Raw genomic sequence first — 13544 nt, 5'->3', positions numbered from 1 at the left:
TTAATTACTAGTAATGAAAACTATTGGCAAACAATTAACTAAAAATAATTAAAGCATTTAATGAATAATCGAACTTAATTCTAACAGCTTTAACAAATTTTTAAATTTATTTATATTCAATTTATTAACATTCATGTAACCAGTGAGGAGGTCCGCAATCATCGCGTTGAATGGAATCGCAGCTTTGAGTTTCCCTGCAAGATGAGCGCCAATGCCTCCACAGGCGTCCTAGATCCCTGCCATTTGCGCATCTCCATCCGCAAGGAAATGAAGGGCGGCCGCAGCTACTACAAGCTCGGCTTTATCGATCTAAATCTGGCGGAATTTGCCGGCGCCGGTCTGACCTCACGTCGCTTTCTGCTCGAGGGATACGATGCACGCCATCGACTGGATAACTCAATGCTGAGGGTTAGCATCAAAATGCACATGCTAAGCGGTGATATACTCTTCAAGGCGTAAGTAAACTCTATGATATGAATACGTATGAGTCTGTGAGCTAATTATCTGTGTATGCGCTGGATAGGCCCACGCCCAGTTTGAAGAACAAGCCCAGCAAACCGTCTGCTGATGATCTGGCCAATGATGTGGCATGTGGTGGCAGTCTACAGACGCCAACGGCCACAGCATTGTCCAGCATGGGCAGCGGCAGCGGGGGCACGGCCATACCACTGGGTGGCAGCGGCGCCACCCTGGGCGGCGTGGCCAGCACAGTGACTGCAGCGGGCACGCGACCCGTCTCCACCGCCAGGGATGAGGGTGAGTGCCAGCTAAAACTTCACTTGCAGCTCCAACTCAATTCACTTAACTTTCTGCATTTATGTTCGTAGTAGATCTCGATACACAGATCATGATAGCGGCAATTGTCACCGACTCGGGCTTGTCCGAGTCCTCGGAATCAGCCGTGACGCTGACCACAGACAACCTGCAGCAGCATGTGATTGCCTCAGCCAGTGCCACGACGCCCGTGACGGTTAGCCAAACGCTGCCCGGCTTGGGTGTGATTGGCAGCAATAATTATGGCACCACAGGCGCTAATGTGGGCGCTGTTAATACGGCGGCGCTTATGGAAATGGGACACTCCAGGAATTCCAGTAATACTAGTCAAGTAAGCCGAACAATCTCTCATCTGTAGAGAACCCTAATGTATTCATTTATCTCTTTCACTCAGATGTCAAAGGGTTCGGGTTATAGTAGTTTTTCGCACAGTCAACATTCGAGGCAAAGCTCCGAGGGTGACTCGGGGCATGCTAGGTAAGTTTTCAGCCACAGAGCAAACATACAAAAATCAAGAGCAAAAATGCCTTCATACCCATTTACTTATTACGTATAGCTTGAACTATGTATAATGCTTTTAAAATTGAATTTGATTTGTGTTGCCAAAATTCGCTATTTAATTTCTAAATATCGAATATCTAAAATATATTATAACTTTGTTATGCTCCTCTCTATACTATATATGCGCTATATATGCTAAAGCTCTCTTTGCGTATCTATACAAAAGAGACATGTCTAAACAAATACACATGCAGACACACACACGCACACGAGATACACATATACTATTCGCCCTAAATGTCTACTAAACCAAATTCTACTGCAAATCAGTATTATTAGACAACACTGTTTAACACACACACACACCCACATACATACACACATACACTGTACACAATACATATTTAACTTTCTATCTTATTTTCTTAACTTATTTTTGAGTTAGAATATTTTATTTAGCTAAGTTAGAGTTATATATAGATATAAATATATGACATCAGCGAGTTTCTAAATAAATACTATATATTTAGTATTATTTAAATACTAGCACATAGTCTAGGCAAATGATAATTCTTTTTGTATTTCTTTTTATATTTAACTAAATTAGTTTAATATATATATATATAATATTATAAACTAGGAGAAATATCTCATTGCGTTAAGTTTAAGGTCAAATGCTGACATATATACTCACACACACACACGCACACACACAAACTCTACTTCCTTTTCCAAACAGCCAGATTAGAAACCAAATAGAAATTTATTTAAAAAAGAAAATGTATTTTAATTGAATTCAGCGTGCGTCTGTTTGCTTAATATTCGCGTGCAGCTGCAATATATAGAAATTTTGTCGAGCTCGCAGAATTGTTTACTCAGCAAATACTTAAAGAGAAATAGCCAACTCTGCACAGCTGGTGATTTCATCAGTTGACGTCATTTTGAAGCTCTTCAAAGGTCACGAGTTTGCATCTGCCATTTGCACGGATTTCTTTCCCTTTCCTTTTTTTTTTTTTTTTTTTTTGCTTGGTTGCATTTACCACCACATGAACTAGGAACCTAAATAGAAAACTAAAAAGTTGTTAAAGTGATTGAGGCAATAAAGTGTTATTGATAAGCTTTGATTAGGGGCAGTATAAATGTGAATAATAAAGAAGTATATATTCAAGGGTCGAGGTCAGCTGTAAAAAAAAATATTTAGAGACGATTACCAAATTGGATAAATGAACACATATTTGAAAATTACAAAATATTGTTTGCAAATAGATTAACTTATAGAAAATCTAGTATAGAAGAACTTCTAAAGAGAGTTCAGAATGAGTGTTTAGCAAAACTGACGAACTTAAGTAATAATGAGTATAGATGGAAAGATTGATGGGCAGATAAGTTCATGAAAATAAGTTGACAAAATAAGAAAATATCTACCTAAGGCTCAAACAGACTCAAAGCTGGGTTACAGATTAGAAAATCTCTTCATTATGTTCAGCATACATGACTGAGGAAATAGAACAGCTCATAAGAAATAGATGAGACAAGATCCATAATCAAATACTATATTGAATATATGTTAAGAGCCCGAAGGAATATTAATCTGTCTACTGTGACTTGTCTAGAACATTCACTCTACCGACTCTTCACTCGCCTCATTATTAAAGTACATCAAATGGAATTGGTTTCTTAATTGTTTTCATTTTCAAAATTTATCACATTTTTAATTAGTCCTTATATATATAAGTATCAATATATATGTAGTTTATAAAAAAATATATTATGGAAGTTGCGGGCTTTTTTAATCCGGTTTTTATAGTAGCTTTTACTTTTAATACCCTTTTTAAATTTAGTTAATTTTGTTCTTTTGCTTTTGGCTAATTTTGTTTAACAATTTTTCGTTTTCTTCTTCTTTTATAACCAACATATGTAATGTATATAATTTAAATATATAAACGGGTAAATGGCCAACTAACCAACTGTAAAACTATATAAAATACATTAACATTCATCTATAAAACAAAAAACAAAACAAAAAAAAACAAAAACAATGTATTTCTACGTACGTCGAAAAAAAAAAAAAAAACATACCTCAGTCGTTTTAGAAAATCCGTTTCTCTACTTAATAGGCTCAATCAGAGAGCTATAAATGCCATGAAATTGAATATACCAGCGATGCGACACAAAGCGGAGCAACCACAGCCCCAGGGACTCGGACTGGGCCTGGGCCTGGGCCTGGTGCAGGAACATCAAGTCGGTCCACAGAGCAAGCCGCAGGCAGCTGTCGGCCTCCTCAGCACCACCATCGAATATGAGAGCGAAGAGCTCTATCAGACACCGAATGCCACATTGAATCCCGGCGAGCAGCAGCAGCACCAGTTGTCTGTCTTTGAGGATTTTCTCACGCCCATGGCGGAGATGCCGCTGCCCTCGTTGTTGCAGGCGACGCAGTATTATGATAGCGCCGAGACGACTAGTGAATCGGACGAATATGTACCAGAGGATTCAGGTGATAATGATTCGGGCTTGGAGGAGAACTATCATACGCCGCGTGTGGCCAAAATCAAGTCCATGGAGAATCTGTCCATACTTGAAATGGAATTTCACAAGGCCTCCATGGAGCTAGATCGGAATTCACCACGGCGTCTCAAACAGCTGGCCGAGCATGCACAAATACCGAAAATGAAATCGCTGAATAATCTGTGCTTCGACGACTACTCGGAGGAGGCGGTGCGTAAGGAATTTGAACGCATACGCGATCAATCGCTGGAGGAGCGCATGCGTGTCCAGCAGCACAATCATCACCACCAGCACCATCTCTACATGCACAGCTATAATCTGCGCAAGAATTCGACCACATCGACTAGTTCGTCGGGCAAACTGTTTGTCAAGCATCAGACACACCATCAGCATCAATCGAAGGTGGGCAATGCCAAGTTCATTGGACAGGATGGCGGCCAGGAGAGTCCAGCGACGCCATCGCACTATCCCATACAGAAGATGCGCTCGATGGGCACCATACCAGATGTCGTCAGCGAACGCATCGAAGCAGATCCATTTCTGACGCCCACCAGCGAGCGGCGACCCAGCTTCAATCGGCTCATACAGTCGGCGGATAAGCCGGCGCTGGGTGCCAGCTATGTGAATCGTTTGCTTACCTACGATGTGGTCGATTCACCGGCAGATAATTTCGCAAATGGTGCCTCATTCATGTCACGGACGCCGTTTGAGCGCGCCTATCGTCGCACCATGCTCCAGGGCACATCGTCCACGCCGCTGACCACACAGGAGCCCATCCATCATTTGGTTCGGCCACATTCCACAAATGCTGCCTACGAGCTCATGAGGTGCGTCGCGTCCTTTATCCCTTACTAAGCATTTATCTAGTTCAACAGCGAATCGTTACTCGTTAAGCTTTACTCGTTCAGCCCGACACTATGTATATTCAACTAGCTCGACAGCATACTCGTTACTCGTTAAGCTTTACTCATTACTCGTTTGCCTGTTAACGTTTTGGTCTTAGACAGATGTTCATTGCGCCCAAGAAAGCTTCAAATTGCATATTTATCTAGTTTAACGCTTTATTGTTAGTCGTTTTCCGTCAAGCTGAGCTCGGCTGACGTGTTCAGCTTTTCGCCAATATGAAACTAGTTTAGCAGCGAATGTTGTTACTCTTCACGCTTTACTGCTTGCTTTGTTAACTTTATTCCCAACTCGTTTCAGTTTGGCGTGGACTTGTCCAAGAAAACATTCACAACAACAAATCGTCACTCGTTACTCTTGAAGCTTTATTCGTTACATATTTAGCTGTCAGAGCTGCGACTCTGTTAGTTTGTCGTGTTAGTCTGTTGGAGCAGTGATAGATTGATTGATACGTTCAAGTTAAATATATATAATTGGCTCATCAATGGCTTTTTACTGGTTACTCGTTCAGCTTCTCTCTTTGCTTGCAGAGCTGGACTCATGTTCAAACTCTTCACTGCCGTTTCAGTTCTATAAAAAATTAAACTAAAATATTATAGTTTGTTAATCGTTGGGTCTGACTCGTTCATGTTCTGATTCCCGTTGGCAACGCAATAACTCTTATCATTTAATGCACTTTCATTTGTTTTGTTGATGTTATGTTACTGTTTATATTTTGGTTCCGTTCTGTTTTGTTCACGTTCGTGTTCCTTTGTTGATCTTATACTAATCATTACCCCCCAAAACCGGGTTACTCTTAAGTTAGACCTAAATCTTAGATGTAAGCTAATCTTATATAACTCTTTACAATGTAGTTATTATTGCCTTATCCCATGGGTCTTATCACTGGGATTGGTCACCCTCTTGTACAGTCCACATCAGCTACTGGTGCTTCTACAGCTACTAAGCACTTATTTTAATTGGGGCTTACTAATTAAGTTTTAATTATAAACTTAAGTGAATTTCGCCTACAATTTAATTTATTTTCCTTCTATAATTGAAATGGGAAATTTTTTAAGAGTTTATTTATACTGTTATGCCTTCAATTTTCTCTTGCCCTGGCTAATCAAACAACATTAATTCAGTTTATTTTTGCCCCGCGTTCGCTGCCACAAGCGCTACGTTTCTACTTATAACTTGTCCTTTTGGGGGGGTCAGCCATGATTGAAACTGGGGCAAGGATTCGACCCCTTGTCTGTCAATTTTTTTTTTTTTTTTGTCGGCCATCTAAGCTCTCACCTTGACCTCCATCTAGCTGGGCCACAGAAACAAGCTTTTCGCTTGTTGTGTTCATCAAATTTGCAATAACTTTAAAGCACTCACACATTGACATTTGCATCTGGTGTTCAGAGTGCCATAAATTTATTAAGTACCAGCTGAAAATTTCAGATGTAAGATATGAGTGAAAGTCAAGTCAAGTCTGACAAAGGTCAGTGTTGAATTCTGAATTATAGCGACAATTTTCAGGTGTTAGACATGCAGTTTATATTGCAATTAAGTATGTCACATTAAACAAAAAAAAAATTACCTTTTTTACAAACTAAAAGTGTATACAAAAATTTAAAATTTTATTAATTAAATTTTAAAATATTTACATTTATACATAAAAAAAATACTTAAGTATGGCAAATAAATAATTGTATTAAAATAATAAATAAATATAATAATAATAAATAAATAATAAATAATAATTGTTATTTAAAAATAACAACACTAAAATAATAATATTAAATTATTAAAAAGTAGTAGAAATAACCAAAATTAATACAAAATCTTAAGATTATAAAATAATATAACCGTAGAACAAATTATAAAAGGAAAAATATAACCAGTTCTTTGATAGGATAGGAGCTCAGATTATTTTAACTATTACCAATTTGTGTTTCTTTTTGAAATATTCATGTTATTATGTATATTTAATTTAATTATTATTTAAAACACCCACACAATACACTGCTACCTACACACACTAAAATTACACAGATAATGAAAAGCTTATCTAATATTGACATAAAAAATTCTCTTAACTTTACATGAATCCAAAATTTAAATGCTTCTTGAGTTAAGCGCTTTAAGCTGCCTGTCAGCTAGACGTGTTTACTGAATATAAAATAATTAAATATACTTATGAATATAAAATATACTTTAAGTATTTTCTACTATTACTCATCCATTTTATTGTGCATATTTTGCAAATATTTTGTTTTTTCTTATGTCTTCCCATACATATAAATTTACATATCTATATATATATGAAATTATTACGCTTTGATCTGTAACTGTGTCTATAAATTAATCAAACAAAACAAAAAATTAAAACAAACAAAAAACAACAACGCGAACATGCAGAAGCTTCAGCGGCGTGCCACGTCGCCTCTTCGACAGCGGCGTCAACAACAATTGCAACAGCAGCGCCAACAACAGCAGCAGCGGCAATCGACAGCCTACAGCGGCAGCAGCAGCAGCAGCAGCCGCCGCTGCAGCTGGAGCTGGAGGCGGAGCATCGGGAGGATCTTATGGCTATGCGCTGGGCAGCAGCTGCTCGCCGTGCGGCACTTTAGCCAGCATCCATTCAAATCACTCGGCCTCCTCGTCGAACGGCAGCAACAGCAGCAGCAGCGGTGCCCTCATCACCTTTCAGTGCAATCCGGACTCTGTGGACGGACCGTCACAGCAGACGCTGATTGGCTCACCGAATGGGCATGCCAATAGTCCAAGGATTGGCAATGTCATGTCGGGCGATGCGCTCAGCTCGCTGGCAGCCAGCCCCACAGATGCGTGCAGCATACGCTCCAATCCATCGGCTGCATCGCTGCTGCTCTCCACATCGGCTGCGGCAGCGGAGGCATCGGCCCTAGCCTCGGCCACCACGATGTCTGTCTCGGGCGCAACGCTCTCGCCGCTGGCCACCACACAGATCATCCGTCGGCCCAGCATCACAATGATGTGGGTTCTCAATTTATCCGCACAGCGAACTTTAATACTTAGTTGCCTGCCTCTCTGTTTCTTTGTATAAACTTGTTAGATCCCTAAGTTATGCTACCTTGTTGTTGTGCTCGTAACTTTTGGTCATGTAATTTTGTCCATAATTTATAATTTATGTAAATTTTATAGAGCTGGAGAATGATTTTGTCTGTCCGTTGGAGAAATCTAAATATTTCTAGCTAAGCTGCATTGAGCTAAAAGTGGCTAAAGATTAATATAAAACCAAATTGTGTTAAACAATATATATTCCTGGGCAAAAGAATTAGAGAACTCATAAATTACATTAGAATAAATGTGTTCATATTTTTATTATTTGATACACTCATCACCAATGGGAAATTTCAATTTATTAACAATATGGGAAAATCATTCTAAGTTTCAATTTAAGTTGTGATTATTTCCTATTCCTATTTATAAACTTGGAATTTTTTTCATAAGTGTTTTATTATGTTGTTTATTGTTTTTATATTTAATTGAAACGAAAAACCTTCATATTAAAAAAAAAAAAAACAATATAACCATTTTTGTTCGCTTAAAAAAATTAAATAATTTTCTTTTATTTAAAAAAATATGTATTTTTAAAAAATAATGTACAAATTAATTATATATATTTTATATAGCTTTTTTTTTTGTTGCTAACTTTTTTCAAAGTACAAAAAGAGAAAGAAGGAGGAAAATGTTAACAAAACAAAATAATAAGAATATAAATTAAGCAAAAATTAGTCCATTTCAAAGTCAGGTAAAAATAAATATGAACCGAAATCTAGGAATATATATATAGAAATCAAAAGGCAACAACAACTATCAGCATGTTTTGTATTAAAGTATACTGTATTATTATTATTTAATATCCAGTTCTTATATAAATGTTCTATTTGTAAACAACATAATAATTTGTTAATCCAAATACGTGTGTGTGAAAAAGGATGTGTTTTACAATGATCAAATTTATTTGTAAACATATTATATATTTTAATTTACAATTATTTAATTTGTAATTATGTATATGTAATATTTATATATTTATTGCCAAGTTTTATTTTTACTGTGCAGCTTCCAGTTTTTAGTTTTTAAGCCTAGTATATATAAGCACGCTCACACAGACACACATTCATATATGTATGTTTTATGCATGGCATGGCCAGATTTGATAGCCCCATTCAATTGTATTGGTCCCTGGTCTTGCCTATATCCCCAATATTGTGTGATTATGTAACTCGCTGCTTATTCACATTTTTGAAACTAAACAGGGCGCACCACGTATATATATATATATTATTTTAGTTTATATTACTATATGTGTACATTTTACTCTATATGTGTATTTAATTGTATTGTCCTTTTTGGTTTCACAGGAATCCCAGTTCCGGCTCATTAGTTATAAGTGAAACAGGATCTCTAGATCGCACGAAAAGCAGCGGTGAGAAGCGCAAAAAGGGCGCCCTCGATGATGGGCCACGCGTTTCGGATCGTGTCGAGGAGACGCGCGTCAATCCCAATTCGTTGATAGATGAGATTTTAAAGGATACCAAACTAGATCAGCTAGGCGAATCCGCCGAGAGTGAGTACAATTGAATATTCGATTAGCATCTAAGCTAATAACACTCTTTCTCTCTCTCTCTTTTAGCATCTGGATTGCAGCTCTACATAGCTCGGGATGGCACCGCCTCGCTTGGAGGCCATGAGGTGAAGTCGAACGTGCGGGCGGGTGCCTTTAAGCAGGTGGTCATGCAGGATCGAAGATAGTAGCAGTTCCACGATCCTAATGTGTGTGTTTCGTAAAATGTATTAAGAAGACTAAAACATAAAACCCACAACAACAACAACAGATTGAAATACAAGTATAGTGAGAAAAAAAAAAATAAACAAACAAAAGAGTTAATGTAACGATTTAATTTTTACATGATATTTACTAGCAAACTAAAAGTGAGAGTATATATATACTACATATATACATATTAACTATATATTTAAATGTATGTCATGTCAAAAGTACACTACTATAAATGTAACTACCTATATATATATAGATACATATATATGTATGCCTATATACAGTTGTGTGTAATAATGAATGTGTGTATTAAACGTTAGTTACACAAAGCTAAACAAAACAAAACAAAAGCAAAAGCCTAGGCATAGCAACATGTTAATTAGCATCGCTCTCACTTATGTTAATTAACATTTGGTCGCTGTTAGCGCTTCTGGGAGTGTCTTGGACCCTTTTAAAAACTATAAATATTTGGCATACAGAAATTTTAGAATAATTTTGTACTTGCACATTTTATTTATTTTGATTGTCTTGTTCAACACTCTTTACTACGAGCCTCCAATACACTTCCAAAGTCAAAGTAAAGCAACAAAGCAAACAGAAAATAATTAACACAAATTTTTATTGTATATTGTGTGAAGAAGAAATGAAAAAAAACCAAATATGAAAGAAATTTTCAAATTTTCAATTTAAACACTTAGATGCTTGCACTTTTAATGTAAATAGAAATTTAAAATATTGTTAGAAAACTAATTCGAAATTTCAACAAAATGCTTGCAACAATGTTTAATTTATTGCTTCCAATAAGAAAAAAAAAACGAAAATACAAAAAATCAAAAGCTGTCATTGCAACAAAACAAAATGCAAATTTGCTTGCCACACACACATAAATATATATATGACTATGCATATATACAATTGATAAGGAGTTAAAATTAAAAAACAAAATACAACCTTCCGCTATATATACATACATATGCCATAATAAATGCTGCTTCCTTTTGAAAACTGCTAAAATATATTTAAAAAATAAAAAATAAAATAAAATGAATGAATGAAATAAAAATATATACAAAAATAGTAAACAAAATTCAGACGAATTAAAATCACAAAATTTATTTGCGCAGCAGTTGAAAATTCACAAATTACATTTATGCATACATTTTTTTTTTTAACTATTTCAAAGTAACAGTAAACTTTGCATTTTGCATATTGCTTTTGAAACAAAAATTTTAATTAAATTGAATTCAATTTCGGCTAAATTCGATTCGTAGCTAGCGAAATAAACAATTTTTATTCAATTTCGATTCTCCGCAACAAAAGAAAAGTAAAATCGTTTATGTATAAAAGTAAAATACAAATACAAATACAATTTTGTGTTAATATATTATAATTATAAAAATATATATATGTATGTATAATTCAAAATGAGAAAAAAGAAAATGCAATTAGTTGTTAGCTTAGCTCTTAGTTCATTCATAATGAGTGTGTAAAATTGCTTTAGTTATGTTTTTGATAATTTGTAAAAAGTGAAGATATATAAGCCAGGTAGCTCGAGAGCTAGTTTTTTAAATTGTATATGATAAATAAATATAAATAAAAGAAGTAAAACAAGAAAAATAAATAGACACAACATATATGTATATGGTTGATTGTCAAGCTATCCAAATATTGTCGGTAACATTTGATATATGGCCAAAAGCCGCAGTCATAAAACTTTGTTTCTTTACCAAAACTGAGAAATTCCATTTTTTTTTTTTTTTTGTCAATTTAGTTTTCTTATCAATGCACTTCATTTAAGATTTTAATTACGAATACTGATAAGCCCGCCAATAAATGCAGTCTATAGTCCAAGTGGTAGATTAGCCATATTTATTATGGCCAGCAATATTTGGTTAGCCCAACTGACAAATTTTGTGAACATTTTTGAGCTGATCTTAGGCTAAAAACAAACAAGAAAAACTTAAAAAAAAAAAAAGAAAAAAAATACATTAAATAAAAATTTGTGAAAAACAATTACCCTAATAAAGTGAAAATTCAAAAATAAAAACTATACAAAAATGTATGTAAATGTCAATTTACTGTTCAGCTCCCCTATTTCATAGCGGTTCGTGGATGAAGCGTAAGTAGGTGCCGCCCGCAGCTGTCAGGACAAAGGATTTCGCATCAAACTTCATTTCCGGCAGCGTTCGCGGACAACTCTCCACGCGATAGTTCTTCAGTATATAAAACAAACCCACCTGTTGATAAAAAAAATGATGTAAGTTTATGTCAATATGAAATGAAACCTAACTAAACCCACCTTGATCTCCAACAGGCCAAGCAAGGTGCCCAGACAGCCACGCGGACCAGCGCCGAAGGGCAAATACGTCATGGGCTGATGCTGCGCTCGCTGCTCCGGCGCGAAACGTTCTGGATCAAATTTCAGCGGTTGCGGCCAATACTACCAAGCAATCGCATTAAACAATGTCTATGTATATTCAACTGTTGACTTCTCACCTGCTCATCGCGATGCAGTCCCAGCACAGAGATGTAGACGGGCGTGCCTGGCGGCAAGCGCAGCGGTTTGCCTCTACTCCAAGCGGACAAATCATAACCCGCCTTGGCGTTACAGCAACGATCCAGAAATGCTGTGGGCGGATATAAACGCAACACCTCATCCACCACCTGCCGCAAATAGGGCAAGCCGCTGAGCGTATCATAGTCCAGTTCGCCAGAGACGCCGCCAAGCAGCGCCGCTGCCAGCTCCTGCCGAAGACGCTGCTGTATGGCCGGCTGGCGGGCAAGCTCGTACAGTGCGAACGTTATGGTCGAGGAGGAGGTGTCGAAACCGGCCAGCAGCAGGAATGCCGCTTGCGCCACATAGAAGTCACGCCGATGCACAACGCTCTCCGGCGGCTGGTTGCGCTGCAGCTGCAGGAATATGTCAATCAAATCGTGACGTTGCTCGCCACTAGCCGCCCGCTGCTCCATCACCCAGTTCATGGACTTGCGCATGAAGCGTTCGTACTCCTCCGAATAGAGATGTGTGCGTAATTGGCGCGAGCAGCGAGGGAAGAAGAACATGGTAAAGAGATGCAGGAGACGCTTCGGCCGCGGCTCATTCACCTCGATGCACATCCGGCGAAACTCAGCGTCCGGCTGCTGCAGGCAATTGGCCTCCAGCCCGAAGGCCAGTGAGGCAATTATATCCGTGCTAAAGAGCGCGCTCAACTGCTTCACCTCCAGCTCGAATGCGGTCGCCGATGAGCCAGATGCTGCCAGCTGCCTGGCCATATGCTGCTCCAACTGCCGGCCAATCTGCTGCAGCAGTCCGAACATGTGACGCACCTTACCGGCAGCAAAGAAGGGCGCAAAGATTTTGTGCGTCTCGCGCCACATTTCGTACTTGGAGAAGAACAGATTCTGGGAGCCCATCGTGTCGCCGATAGCGTCTGTAGTCTCGAAGCGACTCGAGAACTGCGCAAAGTCCTCGATGAGAATACGCTTGATTAGCGCCGGCTCACGCAGCAGCAGCGCATGATTGTGCAACACATGGATGCCCACATAGGCTTCACCTTTGGCTGCGGCGCTCTCGTACAGCTCGCGAAACTGATCGCCAAAGCAACAGCAGCCGCGCAGCAGGCGCCAGACATTGCCCACAAAGGGCGTAGCGGGAGTTTGAGGCACGCCCAGGCGCTGCCAATAACCGAAGTGCCAGCGCTGCCAGATCCAGGCGAGCAGCAGCAGTAGTAACAGGCCGAAGATGAACATTCCGCAACAATGAAAAAACAACTGAGCTGGCGAAACTGGAATACTTGTATAAATGCACTTGAAATGTAACTGCAATGAGAGAGCAGGAAAAAGAAACACACACAAGCAGAGAGATATGTATATGTATGTAGATAGAGAGGGAGAGTCATTAACAGATAAGAGCCTACACTTTAGCTTAATCAATTTTGGCGTTGGCTTCCTCTCTCACTTTATTTTTGTTTTGCTCGCATTGAGTACATACGCAGAGCCGACAAAAGTGTCATAATCAATTTGCGTGAGCTGACTAATGACCTAATGAATGGCCTGTTCT

The 13544-nt window shown here is 38.2% G+C and overlaps 2 protein-coding genes across 13 annotated transcripts in view; one reads left to right on the top strand and one right to left on the bottom strand.

The window, feature by feature from the left end:
- LOC115563988 (uncharacterized) overlaps positions 1–9518 on the top strand; it is a 59121-nt gene extending 49603 nt beyond the window's left edge. For 3 of the 12 annotated variants that reach the window (XM_089258706.1, XM_089258704.1, XM_089258705.1), the window contains 8 exons: positions 144–455; positions 524–756; positions 825–1105; positions 1169–1251; positions 3360–4610; positions 7075–7671; positions 9066–9271; positions 9338–9518. In XM_089258706.1, the coding sequence (XP_089114832.1) occupies positions 144–455; positions 524–756; positions 825–1105; positions 1169–1251; positions 3360–4610; positions 7075–7671; positions 9066–9271; positions 9338–9456 (3082 nt within the window). In that variant the 3' untranslated portion in view covers positions 9457–9518. The remainder of the gene's footprint in view (positions 1–143; positions 456–523; positions 757–824; positions 1106–1168; positions 1252–3359; positions 4611–7074; positions 7672–9065; positions 9272–9337) is intronic. The other 9 variants (XM_089258708.1, XM_089258707.1, XM_089258709.1 and 6 more) reach the window with 9 other exon arrangements.
- A 1815-nt stretch (positions 9519–11333) lies between these two features.
- Cyp6t1 (Cytochrome P450 6t1) lies at positions 11334–13279 on the bottom strand. The gene is made up of 3 exons (XM_030387784.2): positions 11981–13279; positions 11784–11924; positions 11334–11721 (listed from the first exon to the last, which is right to left on the bottom strand). The coding sequence occupies exons 1-3, from the start codon at positions 13232–13234 to the stop codon at positions 11581–11583; spliced, it is 1536 nt and encodes a 511-aa protein (XP_030243644.1). The 5' UTR covers positions 13235–13279; the 3' UTR covers positions 11334–11580.
- Positions 13280–13544: the final 265 nt, after the last annotated feature.

The sequence above is a fragment of the Drosophila navojoa genome, chromosome 3, assembly GCF_054131105.1.
Source record: "Drosophila navojoa isolate 15081-1374.11 chromosome 3, UAZ_NAV_1.0, whole genome shotgun sequence".
In the NCBI taxonomy this organism is placed as follows: domain Eukaryota; kingdom Metazoa; phylum Arthropoda; class Insecta; order Diptera; family Drosophilidae; genus Drosophila; species Drosophila navojoa.
This window is presented reverse-complemented; position numbering and strand designations above follow the sequence as displayed.

Coding starts and splice junctions, on each gene's coding strand:
- Cyp6t1 (XM_030387784.2), bottom strand. CDS start 13,234: ATGTTCATCTTCGGCCTGTTACTACTGCTGCTGCTCGCCTGGATCTGG. Junction 11,925..11,980: donor GACTGCATCGCGATGAGCAG/GTGAGAAGTCAA, acceptor ATTGCTTGGTAG/TATTGGCCGCAACCGCTGAA. Junction 11,722..11,783: donor TTGGCCTGTTGGAGATCAAG/GTGGGTTTAGTT, acceptor TTTTATCAACAG/GTGGGTTTGTTTTATATACT.